Source organism: Sarcophilus harrisii, chromosome 2, assembly GCF_902635505.1.
Source record: "Sarcophilus harrisii chromosome 2, mSarHar1.11, whole genome shotgun sequence".
NCBI classification, from domain to species: Eukaryota; Metazoa; Chordata; class Mammalia; order Dasyuromorphia; family Dasyuridae; genus Sarcophilus; species Sarcophilus harrisii.
The window spans coordinates 308,439,617-308,455,827 of NC_045427.1; the positions used below are offsets into that span (position 1 = coordinate 308,439,617).

The following is a 16,211-nucleotide window of genomic DNA, read 5'->3' on the forward strand; positions in this document are numbered from 1 at the left end:
GGGCACATAGCTTCCCCCTCCCCATTTTGTTTGTTTCAGGCGAAAAAAAACAGATAATTGGATGTGCAGAGGAATATTGTGTTTTGCTAGAGATAAATCACTGTCCAAGAAAGCTAGCTCCCCCACCCATCGAGTCATACAGAATTATCTGGATAGGCAGTGGGGTTAAAGTTGTTTATTTTCAGACCACACTAGCAAGTTTGGTTCTGGAATCCAATTGCCCCCAAAGTCTGTAATAATAAATTACTGAGAACCACATGCAGTACAGTAGAGACCATTCAAATATATCCTTTTACCACACAGCAAAAAAAGGTAGATTTTGTAATACTTGAGTCTGATCTATGTGTTTGAGCCCTGGTACCTCCCCTTGTATATTTGACTAGATCGCCATTTGTCTACTTCCATGAAAATCTCCCCTATAGCTTTCTCCAAGGCTTTCTGACTCTAGTAACCTGACACTACTCCACTGTACTAACTTGTGGGACTTTATTGCTACAGATTCTACTTTACTACATTATGACCCTAGAACTGCCATCTGAGACTGTCCAACAATGCCTTAATACCATGTAGTATTAACTTCTAGGTTGTGGGCATTGGGGACTCTTTGGCAGAAAAATAGGTCGGGTGAATATTGCATTGTTTGCTACTACTTGTCCATACTACAGACCATGGTGTTTATTAATGCTTGACTTTTGAGGGGCACATTACTACTCTTGCCTAGATAACTTGAACACCATCTTAATTGTCATTTATTATAATGGCTCAGTGGGAACAGGAAGCATTGTGAAACTTTTCTGAAGAGAGAATGAGAGAGCTTAAAGTCTCTAGTCTCTTTCTATTCTCCCTGCATGGATCTCAGAAGTAGCTTTTGAAAATTCATGCATATGAAGGGGGCACAGGAGAGAAACAGATTCAAAAGGAAAGAAGTAAGCAGATGGTAGTTTCCTAGTGTATCAGCTAGGAGGTGAGGTAGTTTGAACATACCAAGTTTACTGACTAGGAAGAGGTTTATTGCCAGGGCATGTATTGGGTTCCCTGGAGTACACCCAGAAACTTGGAGTCTCACAACAAGGGCTCTGGTTTTGATAGAGAGCTCAGGATATTTTTAACAAATTCCCAGCCAATGGAGGATATTGATTATATTGGTCTGTAGCTGTGGGAAATGCATTCAGATTGTCTGGTCCTACTTTGTTGCTAGTTCTCACCAATATCTGTTTAGCTGTCTGCTAAACAGTTTCTGGATGCCTGGAGACTCCTCACTTACTTAGCTCAGAGGAGCATATTAACTGATGCCTTGTATTCCTACTGATCTTTTGGAGCCCAACTCAAATATCATCTTCCCCAAGAACCTTCTGTGATTTCTTTTGTTGGAAATTATCTTTCTCCCCTAGACCTTTCAAAGCATGTTTTTTATACTTCTCTAATGTGTTGATCATGAAATATGTATTAAATGTACTTCTATGTGTATCTTACCTATCCTTCTACTAGACTGTAAGATTTTTAAAGGTAGGAATGGTATCTTATTTAAATTTAATACTTCCTCCAGTATCCAATACAATGTTCTCTACCTAGTATGTAATTAATAAATGTCATTGTATTGTGTTGGTATTGCCTGCAATCATTGGTATTGTATTGCCTGCAATGGAATTATGCCAGAAGAAATTAGGAATTTGCCTGTTGGTAACCTATGCTTTTTCTATTTTGTCCCTACTGGAGAAAGTAAATGTATGTATACTTTTATCCTGGAAATTTTGCTTAGTTCACTGACATCCTGGGAATTTACTTTTTCTCCTGGGTGGAGGTTGTTTCTTTTGACACTGCCTTGGTATTCCATGCTATAAGGTACCACACCTACCCTAGCACAGGGTTTTCATAGTTTGGGCCCAGTGAGTATATTCAGTGCTCTCACTGAAGGTAGGGATGAAGAAGATAGAAAAGAGTCAATAAGAAATGTGTTTTAATTCTGGTCTGGTTCTACACTACAGGGGCTCTGGAAAAACATAGAGATCAGGCTAATGGAGGGACTGGTCTAAGGCGAGACACTGTGGATATAGCTTCATTCTAGAACTAGCATTCCCATGTTGACTTTGCACTGCATTCTGCAGTGGCGACCCATATGCTACCTTTGGGAACCTGCCATATAGCTCAACAATTTTTAGATGTTTTGGTATCTTTCCCGCCTTAGGAGGGGTATAACATCCATCATAAATTCACTCAAGGAACCCAAACCACTTACTTTGAGAATCTTGGTTGACCTTTCCTTTACCTTGGAGGTCTAAGGAACTTTCTCAAATGTGCTGAATTCACAACTATTGGAGGCCAGCTGTCCTTAACTGAGACTCCAGCAAGTCTCTCAAGGGCCTGGCAAAATTCAGCAATGATGCCTGAGAGCGCGAATTCAGGTTAGAGAATCTTATCCATCCAATGAGTTTTGATTTCAATAGAGAACACATAATCCTGATGACAACATAACCTGAAAAGTCCATTTTAGAGCCATGGAAAAGTGCCAGGAAACACAATTTATAGTAAGCAAGTCACCTGGGGCTTGAGAAAAGAGATCCGTAGTGCCTGTGCTCAGGGACCAATTGTGGAGGACTTCTCTGATTCACCCTTAGCATTTCCACTTTCAAAGCTTTCCTTTGTCACTAGCAAGTTCTTTTTGCTCCTGATGACCTATCAAGGAAATGGAGGCAATGTGCTATGCTTTGAGACCTAGGGGACATGCTAGCAGCTCTCTGGCTGGACTCAGAAATAGTTAGTTGTATGTGAGAGCAAGTAGGGTGTAAAAAGCAGTAAGATGGGAGGGATGGTGTCAAAAGCTAAAGTAGATTATGTGCCTCAAGCAGTTCATGCACACATAAGAATATAAAAGGACCCTGTGGCCTTTCCCACAGTTAAGCTCAAGGACAGGGCATGCAGTATCTAAATTATTTGGGGCTAATCCCTATAGAAAATTCCAGGAAGGGACCCATTTTTGCTTCTATATCCCAGACTCCATAATTTTTATAATTTTGTTCTACTCATTCTCTGATGCCGGGTATACCTTGGGGCCATTGAACTGGTGGCCCCTTTTGGCAATCTACCACATGTGAAACAAGTATCCAGGTAGCCTGACCCAAATTCATCCACTTCCTGACTAAATTTGGCGCTCTGAGAATGTTTGTAATTATTGCATAATTTCCCACTAAGCCCACCAAATGGGAGCAAATATTTTTTCACCATTTTACAGGTAAGAGAAACTGAGGTACAGCAAGACTGGAAACTAGAAACTTGCCAATGTCCATGACAGCTCAGACATGGAAGATGGAAGGCTGTAATGCCTAAGATTTGGCAGGATAAAGTAAAATCCATTACAGGGAACTGATTCAGCATTTTGGGCCAGAAATGAAAAAAGGAACAAATCAGATTTGAGGACCAGTGGTGGTGGTGTGTGAAGTCTGAATGTATTCTTACTTAAGGTACTTAAGTAAGTACTTTAGTATTTACTTAAGTAAGTACTAAAAATTGCTTTATGTGAATCAAGACATTACCAATGATAAATCATTTTTATTTCTACTACTTTTTGTTTATGATATCTAAAAAGATGTGGCAGAAAGTAAATTAGAGATGATTGAGCAATTGACTTGGAAAAACATGGTCTTACTGGGCTACAGATTTATCAATAGTTTTATCTGGGGGTCAGTAGGGAGCAGTGCCACTCTGGTAAATGGTAGTTGATGACAGACATCCAGGGAGGATAGAGATTGTAAAGAAATCTAGACCCAGTTTGTCCATGTTAGTTTAGTTTTCTCACCAAATAATTGATATTATTGTTTATATCATTTTCTGCACTTCTTATGTATACAGTACAATTTTGAGATGTGCTATGTGAGTACTGACAATTCCTTTGCCACTAGTGCTGTTTCTGGGCATATCTGAGTTCTTATTGAGAAATTTGACCATATACAAACCAAGTTGAGGAATTGTTGGCCAGTCAAATATCCAGTTGACTGCCCTAGACTAAGACTTTTCTCCTCTTTTCATCTTTCTCTTAGATTGGTGAAACCTGGAGAAATCCAGTATCCCCAGAGTTCTTTCCAGACCTTAATCTCTGAATAAAGTGGGAGGGAATATACTTGGAACAATTGTAAGAAGTAAGTGATAAAATGACAAGTCTTTCAAGCCTTAAATAACAAATCTGTGGCTCTTCTTTATGCACTGATGCTCTTTTTCTCTGTAGAAGGAATCATGGATGCTTTGATTTCTCCGGACCAGGAGACAACTAAGGAGAAAGGCAATCAGAGCATTTTCTCTAAGTCTGTCTGAGGGGGAGTGAAGGGCTTGAAGGGATGGGGGAAGGGAACCCCTAGAGTGCTTTCAAAGTGCAGAAGAAATGAATCATACTTCTTAAGTGGAAGCAGCTTCTGGTGACTATTTTATTGTACCTAGGTAGCCACAAATGGGGGATGGATGGGGGCGGAGATGTGATTGTGACAGTAGCAGGCTTATGCCTATTAGAGTTGTGGGTGTGCCAGAGAAAAGGGAGAATGGTAATTAATACTGATTGTGCTCAGCCTAGCTCTCCTTTCTCTCTTTTCCCATAAGGAAGGATATTTTGGACAGTAGTAGTAGTAATAATAATAATAACAGTAGTAACAATAATAATGATAATGATAGCAAGTAATAAGTCTTAGCAGGAAAACTTTGGCCCTGCCAAACCCTCTGTTCACAGTGAGGCATTCTTCCCTTAATTCAGGTGAGAAGAAACAAGGACCTCTTAGGGAACGGAGTGTCATAACAAAGCTATACAGGTAAGAAAATGTTGATGTAAACTATATAAAGCGGCATCTCTGCAGCTCTGCGGTTGGTTTCTTTTTCTCTTCTGCATTTTCCACCCCATCCAGTTCTAGGCACATACTCCTTTCCTCAACCTCCCTTCTCCCCCTCACTCCTTTTCTTTCACAGTAATCAAATCGCCCCTTAAGGTTAGTCTTTCTGCAGATGTGGAGCGGCGCCGCCCGCCCACGTGGTCAGCGGCTGCCGTCTCAGCTGGCGGAACTGTCAGGAGGACTGCATCAGGCCCGTGAGGCGCTTGCCCACTAGTGACTTTCCCTGCAAGAAGGACAATCGACAAACACACACATATGCACAGACAGACAGATAGACAGACAGACAAGCAGGCGTCAGTTCTATACCGGCAACAGAAACAATCACTCTGCCCACCACCTTCCATGGGAGGAGCATGTTCACATGGGAACCTCCAAGTTTGGAAGGATTCATATGTAAGCTTTACTCTCCACTGGGACACTGGATAGATCTGGGTGAACCCAGGGGTGGTGAGAGCCTGTGAATGGTGCTCTGAAAGTGCTAGTGCAAGGGGGAAGAAATTACGACTATACAGGATCTTACTTACCCGTGAAAGGAGGCTCTTTAATCATCAAGTCAGAGTTTTAATATCTGTGGACTACCCTACAATTTGATTTTAGTCAAGGGAATTAGATGGGAAGTATTGAGACAGGTGACAGAGTTGTGCTGAAAATGGGGATTGTTGGGAAATGACAAATATCACATCACATATTCTAAAAAAAGAAAACAAAACCCAGTAAGAAGTAAGCTCTTTGGTATGAAGCAGGAGGTAGAAGGTAGATAGATTAGAGCATATACAGTTGCTTGGAACTGGGCATATACAGTTTGGTTCCAAGGTGGTGATGGAGCTTCCTGCTTGGAAGCCACAGATTATTTTTTCCCAGCTGGTTGGGAAGAGACAATGAACTAGATGCATACACCATGAAAAGGTTTTAAATCAGTAATCGTGACTCTTGTAATACTTAGAGGAGCACTGGTTGTTCTTTGCCTAGAACAATTCCTGATGAATTAGTTGTCTACCCATCTGGTAATGGGGATATCCTTATATACTATAAATGTTTTCAATCCCAACAGTGGCTTCTGCACAAGACTTGATCAAACTCTTTATAGCAGTCCCTTTTTAAAATTGAAAAAACAAACAATAATAAAATCAGCCCCAGATTCCCAAGTGATGCTTCTAGGAACACATAAGACCAATTTAGTTAGGACTCCTTGCGTTACATGGCTTGTTCTTTTCTGAATGGGTGTGAGGGTACAACTCCTTGCAGGTTAAATCAGATATACTCAAAGGAAGATTGCTCTGATTGGGAATACAAGAGAAGTACCAATGATCAATTGGTCTATATTTAAAAATATATCTACATTGTGTGTAGTCTTGTTGACCCTAGGATGGTATTATCTGTTCTATTTTTCTCAAGGAAAGACCAGTGTAGATGCTCACAAGCTTCTCTGTATTTGGTCCAGTAGTTTGCCTACTGTTGATATTGACACTTTCTGAAACTGTAATTCCTTGTTTGATTTTCCCCATTTCTGCTTTGCCAGATGATTCAGCATCAGGTTTTTGATTCATCAGGTACACCATGCTTAATTTATGGCAAGATAAATTTAGGGAGAATATAATCAGAGGTGTATATAATCTAATTGTTAAAATTTCAATGTAAGCATTTATATCTTGGAAATGAACAAACCCTACAAATTAGAGCTTGATTTATTATTTTGTTGACATTCTAGATTTAAGGAAGCAATGGAAGAACAGGTTGGACAATGAAGTTTAAGCTTTAAAAGTGTCTCATGGAGCAGTAAGCCCCAAGGCAGTAAGACAGACCACTGAACCTAGAGTCAATAGTACTTGAGTCCAAATCTAGCTTTAGATACTTACCAGCTCTGTGGTCCTGGGAAATTTACTTAACCCTGACTGCCTTAAAAAAGGGTTTCATTTGTCCTTTCTCTCATAAACAGCAGGATTTTAAACATTTGCTACCATGTCCTTGGATGTATGAAAGATTTTCCTTGATAGAATGTTCTAAATTCTATGAGGCTATGAAATTTATCCTAGAGGTTTATAAGGATAGAATATTTACTTATTGTTTGTATTTTCTGAAGATTGCTAAGACAAAAGGCAAACCTATTACCAACAGCTCCATATTGGTCTGCTCATTGTCAGGTAACTAAGAATCTTCTCTTCCTTACCTTATGCTCCCTTCCTATTTATCGACCAGCCCTGGAATAAAATTTCTCATCATATCCCCAAATGTCTGTATTCTGGGAGTGCCCTATTTGGTATTTGGTTCTCCAATTTAATTGGCAGATATGAAAAAAATCATAGATACTTAATAAAAGATAGATACAGATGAGTGTAATAGAGTAAGAAACATTGTAACAGCGCTTCTGCTTACTAAGGATTGAGAGCCCCTTATTTCCAGATAATTATAACAATAGCTAGCATTCATAGCACTTTAAGGATTGTGAATTATTTTATATTGTTTCATTTGATCCTTATGACACAACTTTGAGAGGCAATTATTATTCCTATTTCACAGTTGAGGAAACTGAGGCAGGCAGAGGTCAAATGATTAGTAGTATCTGGGGTGGCGTTTGAAATTAAGTCTTTCTTACTGTTTCAGTAGGCTCAGGTTTGAAAGGTATGCTACCAACTCTTCCCCCACCCCTTATGATAAGTGAATTTGAAATTTGAAATTTTAGAGTTCTTCCCTCTCTGAGTCTCCATTTGTTTATTAAAACCCACAGCTAGCCCAGTTCCTGAAGATAAGGTTAAGAGTAGCATCCAATGGAAGATATTCTAAGTTTGTTTTCATAACCGATTATAGTGTATTTGGTTATTTTTGCTTCCATCATCCTGTCTGTCACCTTCTCTCTCAAGTTTCAGCTATGTTGTTAAGCAACAACAATAAAAACAACATAGTGATTTTAGGGGGAACAAGTATGCTGGAAATAGTAGCATTGCCCATTTCAGCTCATTGACCAATGCTGCCTGCAGATGGATAGAGCATCTCCAGCAGAGTAGTTGCTGCTCAATCTTCCCACAGGTATTGCTAAGGTGCCTGCCATAGGGTTAAAGGAAAGGAAGTAGGTCATTAAGCTTGTTCATTAGTTGTTTTCTCTCTAAAGGAATAAGATTCCTAAGGAGTTCACCAAAGATCAAAGTCACTTCTCATTAATGACAGCTGCCCCCTGCCTATGGGAACCATTCATGTTCAAACAAGCTGTTACCAAGATGAATCTTACAGAGTCACAGGGCTCCTTGCTACGAGGCCTTTTCATTCTATAGTAACCACAAGAACTTCCAATATGGCCTTTTTTGAACTGTGTTCTTTCCCCTTCTCTTTCCTAATTTTTTTTAGCATTAATGAAGGACAAGCCCTAAAGTCAGATTTGGTACATTCTACACACGTCTGGCTCTTAAATAGACACAGAATCTCAGGATGGGGGTGAGGAAGGAAGGGAGAAATCTTTTTATAAGTCAGTCCAGAGCATCTCTTGATGCCCAAAGCAATGCAGCCAGACCAGCCTAAGGGATCAGCTGAACTACTAATGGATGCTAGCTAAGGAGGAAGAGAGGATGCCTCTAGCAGATGATCTTGAAATGAAATGGAATACTAAGATTAAAAGCTCAGATAGGCAAGGTAAGTCCCAGAGATATCATGTGACTATATCTTTCTGTGTAGACAAAGTGTTTTTTTTTTTCCACATCCAATAGACTTGGCAAATGTAATTCAACAGAATTCAGGAACCTTTAATTTCATGGCCCATGTGCTTTGTGCTGTGTTCACTAACACCCATTTCATTCTTATCCACGTTTGACTAGTGTTCCACATACCAGAGAGATCCCCTCGGTATTATGACTGTCTTGTCTTTATGACTAGGGGCCTAGAAGGTCATGCAGTTCTTATATTTATTATCTTCTTTAAAGGCACACACACAAAAAGGGAAGGATTCCCCTTTTGTGCACATTGTGTGTTTAAAAAAAATCAACATGCTGTTTAACATGCTTTGATTCTGTTCATTTCACTTTCAGACATTAATCAATAAAGCATGCACTGGTCAGGTGACCCAGAGCTCCTGCTACTTACCTGAGGGCTTTTCACTGGGGATAGGGTTCTATGGAAAATTGTAAGAACAGATATTGGTTGAACTTTGGGACTATGTCCAGGATGTGACCATGGCCTCTGGCTCAATGTGGCTTAGTAAGAAGAGTAGTTAAATTTAAATTGTTTAAAAGCAGAATGCAATCTTTGCCTCAATCATCTCTTGGAAATTTTTAAATCCTCTTCTTTTTTAGATGCTTTATCATAATTTGGAGATAAATTCTATTCTTTTTTTTTTTTTTTTTTTTTGCCTACTCCTCCCTGCTATTGATTTGGGAACCTATTCCAAATTTCTAGGATCAGGAAAAGTAATTGCTATTAATCTATTCAATATGAAACACTTTTTTCTTCTTTCCTTTCCTCCTCCTCCTCCTCCTTCCCCATTCCCACTTTTTTCCCCTTCCTTTTATTTTTCCCCCAAAACTAAGTGACTTGGGAATCATGATATCCTCTTGTGCTACTGAGGCATTTTTCACTTGCTACTAAAATTTTTTCTTTGCTGAAAGCTCAGTTTGAAAGAACGGGGAGTTTCCCAACCCCCTTCCCATTTCTTTCTTATTTGTTTCAGCAAAAGAATGTGTGTTGGGTTTAATCAACAAGTGACTTCAATAGTCAGAAAGTTAGAAGCTCAAGGAGTGACTGTCGCATAATTATAAGATATCCATGTATAGAAATAAAACATTCACATTTGCACAGGATTCTCACATGGCTTTGGAAGGATGGAAATCATCACAATTTTTGCAGAAGACAGCAAAAACAGAGAGGCAAAGTTGGATGACTTGGGGAAGCTGAGACTTGGTAAAGACAAGGAAAAAAGACAGTCTGCTGCAGTCTTGAAGAATGGTTTGTGTGTGGGGTATTTGTTTCTAATTCCCTCTACTGATGAAAGAAATAAAATCAAATGAAAGCAGGGGAAATTTTGTTATGATGGTAATTTTACATTAGTGAGTTTTTGACTAAGGAAGTCATAAAAATGTCTTCCTCAATGAGCAATGAAAGACTTGGGGAAACAAAGCAAAAATATGGGATATGTTGCTTTACAGAGTTGGGGGATAATAGGCATGGAACATTGAATGTTAAAATGTTGATCAAAGAACCATAATTAATTCCTAAAAGGAAATATTATTGTAGAACTCTGTAATGGAATTATACTTCAATTTTTTTTTATGTTGGTTAATCTTCCTAAGCATTTTCCCCTTCCTTTTAAAAATTCTTTATTATAAGGAATGGTTCTCTGGAAGTGGGAGTGATAAGGTGGGAAATTCAGGTGATATAAAAACAAAAAAGGCCAAAATTTATTTTTAAAAAGGCTTGAGGAGAGAGAGGACATTTCATTTTTTTGGAGTTGTTTAGGAAAAAGTGATTGAATTAAATGATCTATAGTGGTTCCATCTAGGCTTGTGACTAGAAGAGGACTATGCACATTTATTATTAAAACAATGCAGCCATTTCTTTCTATAGTACTCTCTATTTCAGTGTGCTTTCATATCTACTATCTCATATGATTTATCTAATATCTTAATTAAATACAGTAGATGTTGGGTGATGATGTTACTATTTTACCCATGAAAAGACTATGGTAATGATTGTGGTTTGGCCTCATAGCAGCTAGATCAAGACTTGGGTTTGAGAAGAACTGTAGGGGATACTCTTTGAAGATCTGGCTGGGGGGAATGTCTTATATTGAATCCTATATTTTTAGAAAGGTGCTGTCTCTTTGAAGCACAGATACCAGAGTAATGATGGGGTAGCAATTTGACAAATTTTGTTTGTATGGTCTAGATTTTGCTCTCTTGCTCTTACCAAGTCTTCTGATCTCTCAATAGCTACTGAGAATTTTAATTCGGTTTTAAAAAATTCTCTTTATTAGATTTTTCCACAAGTAGATATGTTATAAGCATAAAACAAGAAAACTAAATTTTATGTGAAAAAGAGCCTTTAAATAATCCACTGGAGGAGGGAGAAGAAAATACTAGGGAATAGAAAATCAAGGGACACAAAAAAATTCATATAAATTAAAATTAAATTGAATTTATAGGAAATCATGTGTGGTCAAAAATAAAAATCCTTCAAATACTTTGGTTAATGTGACTGAACTGACTATATAACAGACTATGTACATTTTGATATCTATATATGACATCTGACATATTAGTTATCTCCAGATCATTTTCTGGGAGTTTCTCTCCCAAACCACATAAGCAGGCTTATCAGAATGTTTATTTACATTACTTAGGTAACCTATCATTCTTTCAACCTTCAGAATAGCTTTTTTTTTTTTAAACCACCCAAAGCAGGCCTTTGAGAGCTTTCTTTGATTTGGTCAAATCCATGAAGCAACAGGTTACCTAAGGAAGATGGATGTCTTCAAGCAAGATCCATCATTAGTTAGGGAGGTAGGCAAGCCTTGGTCCTAAAACATATGTAATGGCAATGGGCATAAGATAAGAATGAGCTCATCTTGGGGTAGGTCAGGATGCCTTACCCATTTTCTGAGCCATAAACTTATATATAGCCAACACTCAAGACACAGCCTCAGGTAGGTTATATTTGAAGTCTTCATCATATTTCTCTCACTCCTCATGCCAAAGGAGGAGTAAATATGGTTATATAAATGTCATTGGGTAATGGGAAAAGCAGAAGGATCCAACCTGCTATGGCCCTGAGGTAGAAGAATATTCACTGAGTATATGTCTATTTAAAGGGGAAAGGGAGGAACAGGGGATGGGACTAACTAACAAGACCAGTTAATCTGTGAAACATTATCTATCATAATCAAATAGATCAGTAGTTATCTATCTATCTATCTATCTATCTATGTCTGGTCCCATAATCTCAGAGGGAATCTGAATGTCCTTAATAACATACATAAATTGATTTCTGAGTCTGATAGGAGGAAAGGGACAAATCTCATAATGCCTTGGAACTTCAATGTGATGAACCTTGCTGCATCATCTGTTTGACTCAGCTATTTCCTAATGAGCCAAAAGAACTTCTTACTGGTAGCTCTTGGTGTGTCTACCATTTTTCTGCTTTGTATAGGCTACACTGAGCCATCTCCCTCCCTATCTTCTCCCTCACACTCAAGGTTACTCTTTTCAAAGGCTGACCCTCTGGGTCAGCTTTTGTCAGGGAGTAGGAACCTTCTTTCCTCCCTGCCTCCCAAGTGTGCCCAAAGAAATCTGACAATCATGTTATTTCTTGTGTTTTATTGTTTCCAAGCTGATATTCTCACACTAACTCTGTAAGGTAGCTGATGTATCATTATGCTTATTTTAGGAGGAAAAAACAGACTTGGAAGGAGCTCTGCCCCAAGGTCACATGACTAGCAAGAGATCAAGCAGAGGCTAGACCCAGGTTTCCTAACTGAAAACCCAGTGCTCATCTTCCAAGTGAGACCTTGCAATAAAAAAGGCAGGAAAGCAAGACCCAGCATGTTCCTTGTAGACTACATTTGCCTGGCAGTTCTGATGTTTCATCAGCTACTACCAGTTACCTACTCCTTAGGCCTCTTTCCTCTTATGTCTCTCATCAAGAATAAATGGCATTATATATTTGAAAGGAATAGCAAATTGTGCATAATAGAGTTGCAGTTTCATGTATAATCATCTTTTATGGAAATGTTTGTTTTATTTCAGAATGTATTAATGCAATAAAAAAGAGTGGAAAAATAAAAAAAACCCATTGGACTTAAAAAATAGATAATGTTCCTTTTTCTCCTCTTTCCCCCCCGTTTTGGTAGTAAATCTTATCAAATTTGATAACAATTAGAACTTTTCAAACAATTCAAACAATTAGTGCTTTTCAAATATGATCTCACAATAACTTTGGGAGATAAGAGCTATTATCATCTCTTTTATGAGGAAACTGAGGCATGCAAAGGTTAAGTAGCCTGCCCAGGGTCATATAGCTAATGTCTGAAGCCGGATTTCAAGTCAGATATTCCTGACTTCAGGAGTAGTTGTCTGTCCACTGTACTACCTGACTCTCATAAAAGAAGTTTAACTTAAACAGCAGACCAGAGAGCTCTCACCAGAGAACTTAATGTGACAAAAAAGGCAACTAATTTAATAAAGGGTTTTAGTCATAAGAGACTTTTTGTGACAGGGTCTTCCTGTGTCCCATTATTTCCAGATTTTCCATTCTAAGAATTACTTTGATGCTGAAGGTTTGAGTCATCAGGGAGGAGCTAGACATTAATACTGTTGAAGAAATATGGCAGCTCTTTTCAGTTGTGGCTTTAGCAAAATATTCTCTGCTATTCTCACCTATGATATTAGAGGAATTCCTGAATTGAGCTGCTGAAAAGATTGCAACTTGAATTCATTCATAAGAAGGATAAGGTTAGGGATTGGACCTGGGATTTCATGGATATATGGAACTCCTGAAGAGGAAACTTTCTTACATTTGTGTGCAGAAATGCATACACATTCATTGACTAGTCCCAGGGTCTTATGGTATTCTAGGTCAGAGTAAGGAGTTAAATTCAAGCTCTGAGGCAAATTTACTATCTCTTATTATATGTTGTGTTTCCTGAAACTTTCTGAAAAACACCAAAAAGGCAGCCACTTATCTTAGGGATCCTCAGTTCATTATGCAAGGTTTGGCAAAATGGAATTTTCCCAGAACCCAGTGGGATATCCTTTACCTTTCCCACATGCTCACAATCTATTAGGATGTGCATCACCCGAGCATGTGTGTAGCTCCTGGGTTTCTTGTTAGCCAGCCCTCCTGCAGTTTCCCTCTTTGAGAACTAGAAGGGCCGTCTCCCAAGAAAAGGTCAAGGTCATCTTGCTGAAGCTCAGTGAAGCATCAAACTTTGATAGGAAACAACAGTTCGTATTAACATCCCTTTGGGCACAAACATATCTAGGATAGAGTTCCCACCCCTTCCCTATTTTTCCCAGATCAATTTAGCATCTACCATCTACCTCAGTGGTAGCATGGAGTGTGTGTTTGTGGAGGGGTGGTCCTTAACATAGCATTTTTAAAGGGATGCTTCAAAGCAAACAGTTTCTTAATCTTAAATCATTTGGATGATCTTTCTTGATTTTGTACATTTCCTACAAAGCCATCCTAAAGAGTTGTCACAATTCCCCTTGATTCTAAAAGGAAAAAGCAATGAATCTCAAAAGCTCATCTTGTTGACAATCCAACAGAAAGGAACAGGGATCTTTATTCCCATAGGATTTTATTCTGTTTCACTTGACAGAGGAATCTTGAATCCTTACTAGAGCAATGATGGTGAAGGGGGAAGTTACTGAATTTGAAAGATATTCCATAAGTGGATGGACTTCTCTATCTGGCTTTGTTAGTGGAGTGGATGGGAAAGGTATCAAGTGATCTCAATGAATGGTATTTTAGAATAATGGATTTGGAGCCTGAGAACCTGATCCTGCTATTGTGTGACTTTGGATAAAGCCACTTGAACTCTGTTTTCAGGCTTTTCATCTGTAAAATGAGGAGGCTGGACCTCCAAGGGCCTCTAAGGTCCCTTCCAACTTGGTGACTGGCTGAATTCTGGAATCCATTCTAACTCTAAATTGGTGCTCAGTTATGGATATTCTTTACTCATCTTTTGACAAGTACCCTGAATAAGAAGCTCATTCCAAAGCAACTGTTTTGGTTATGAAGATGGAGAAGTAGTCATCAGTGTCAACCAGGGCAGGAAGCTATGGTGAAACAGACCAAGACACAGAGGAATAAATGCGTGAGGCAACACATCTGTGGAAGCAGGGAGGGAAGAGAAGAGGCAACAGACTGACTGATCATTATTTCTGTTTCCAGAGCACCTTCCATCCAAAGGATCCCAAAGCATAGGACAGATTGTAAGAGATTTAGGGATCACTCACCCGCTGCTGGAAGGTAGCCACCTCTGGGGTGAAACGCGGTAGCCAGTCTTATTCTGCGCCAGCAGCACTATGCAATTGTTTTTTTTAGGAAGGGAAGTGAAGAATAACTTATCCAATGGCAATGGTGAATAGCTATTGTTCTAGAGGAGCTCCTACATTGATACCAATAGGCAGCAAGCACACAAAACATAATAGGTGTTTATAGCACACAGAAGCAGCATATATAGTCGGTACTCATGCTTATATAGAATATATGGTATGCTCACCACCATACACTGTACATATAGGATGATAGCTCAATCTAGCACAGCAGGCACTGCGTACACATGCAACATGCAAATATTTGTGATACATGCATGCATACATGCACATATGCATGCATTTATATGAATGTTACAGGCAATGTTTCAAAGCATGACCAATTATGTAGTTGACGTGCAGGCATCCAGGGTGCCCATCCCTGAAAAATAGCAGTGGTATAAATTTATTGTGGTTCAGCTGTCCTATCTCTTTGTGACCCCATCTGGAGTTTCCTTGGCAAAAATACTGAAGTCATTTTTCATTTCCTTCTCCAGCTCATTTTAGAGATGAAGAAACTGAGGCAATCAGGTTGAATGATTTGCTCAAGGTCTAAGGGCAGATTTGAATTGAGGTTTTCCTGGATCCACACTTGGTGCTCTATCCACTACACCAAATAACTATCCAAATCTTACTTCTAGCTCCCATGTACATGTTGTTTTCCTCCATTAAAATGTAATCTACTTGAGGGTAGGTGCACTCATGCTTATTTGGATTCGTATCCCCATAGTACAGTGCCTAGCACATAGTAAGTAGTATTTATGTTTTATATATCTATAGGTCCCTAGAAGGACTTCATGGCTCTAATCTTTTTTCTCCTCCTCTGATATCTTTTAGATTGAACTGATATTTCCTCTTAATAATTTAACAACTGGTATTTTCTTTATCTCCTCAAAATGAAATACACCCACATACATATTAGTTTAAGGAATCTGATCTTAAAGACAAAGTTCGTTTCTTTAGCACTATAGTCTGTCTTCTTCTAAGCTGGGAAAAAACCTCCAAGCCTCAGTGGCAATCTCACATTCCTTCAAGAGACATGGATCACTGGGGCAGGGAATGGAGGGAAAGACAACTTATGGATATGACTTGTCTTCTGCTACCAACAAAATACTGCTTAAAGAAGTTCTGTAGCTAGCACATTTCAGGTGGAAAACTGAATGACTCATACTTCTTTATTCATGACTATTTTTTAAATTTAGAGACATCAAAGCAAACTCTAACACCAGAAAAAGCAAGGTAGATGAATAGGGATAAGTTTAGTGAAAAGGCTGAAACAGCCTCTTGATGGACCTCCATAGACTTTAAGGCAATGAATCAAAAGCAGTCA

The 16,211-nt window shown here is 38.8% G+C and overlaps 1 protein-coding gene across 1 annotated transcript in view; it reads right to left on the reverse strand.

Moving 5' to 3' along the window:
- Window positions 1-1,467: 1,467 nt before the first annotated feature.
- The window catches only part of RGS6 (regulator of G protein signaling 6), a 610,477-nt gene continuing 595,733 nt past the window's right edge, over window positions 1,468-16,211 (reverse strand). The window contains 3 exon segments of the mRNA XM_031952584.1: window positions 1,468-4,960; window positions 4,963-5,091; window positions 14,804-14,870. Coding sequence (XP_031808444.1) covers window positions 4,812-4,960; window positions 4,963-5,091; window positions 14,804-14,870 — 345 coding nt within the window. The 3' untranslated portion in view covers window positions 1,468-4,811.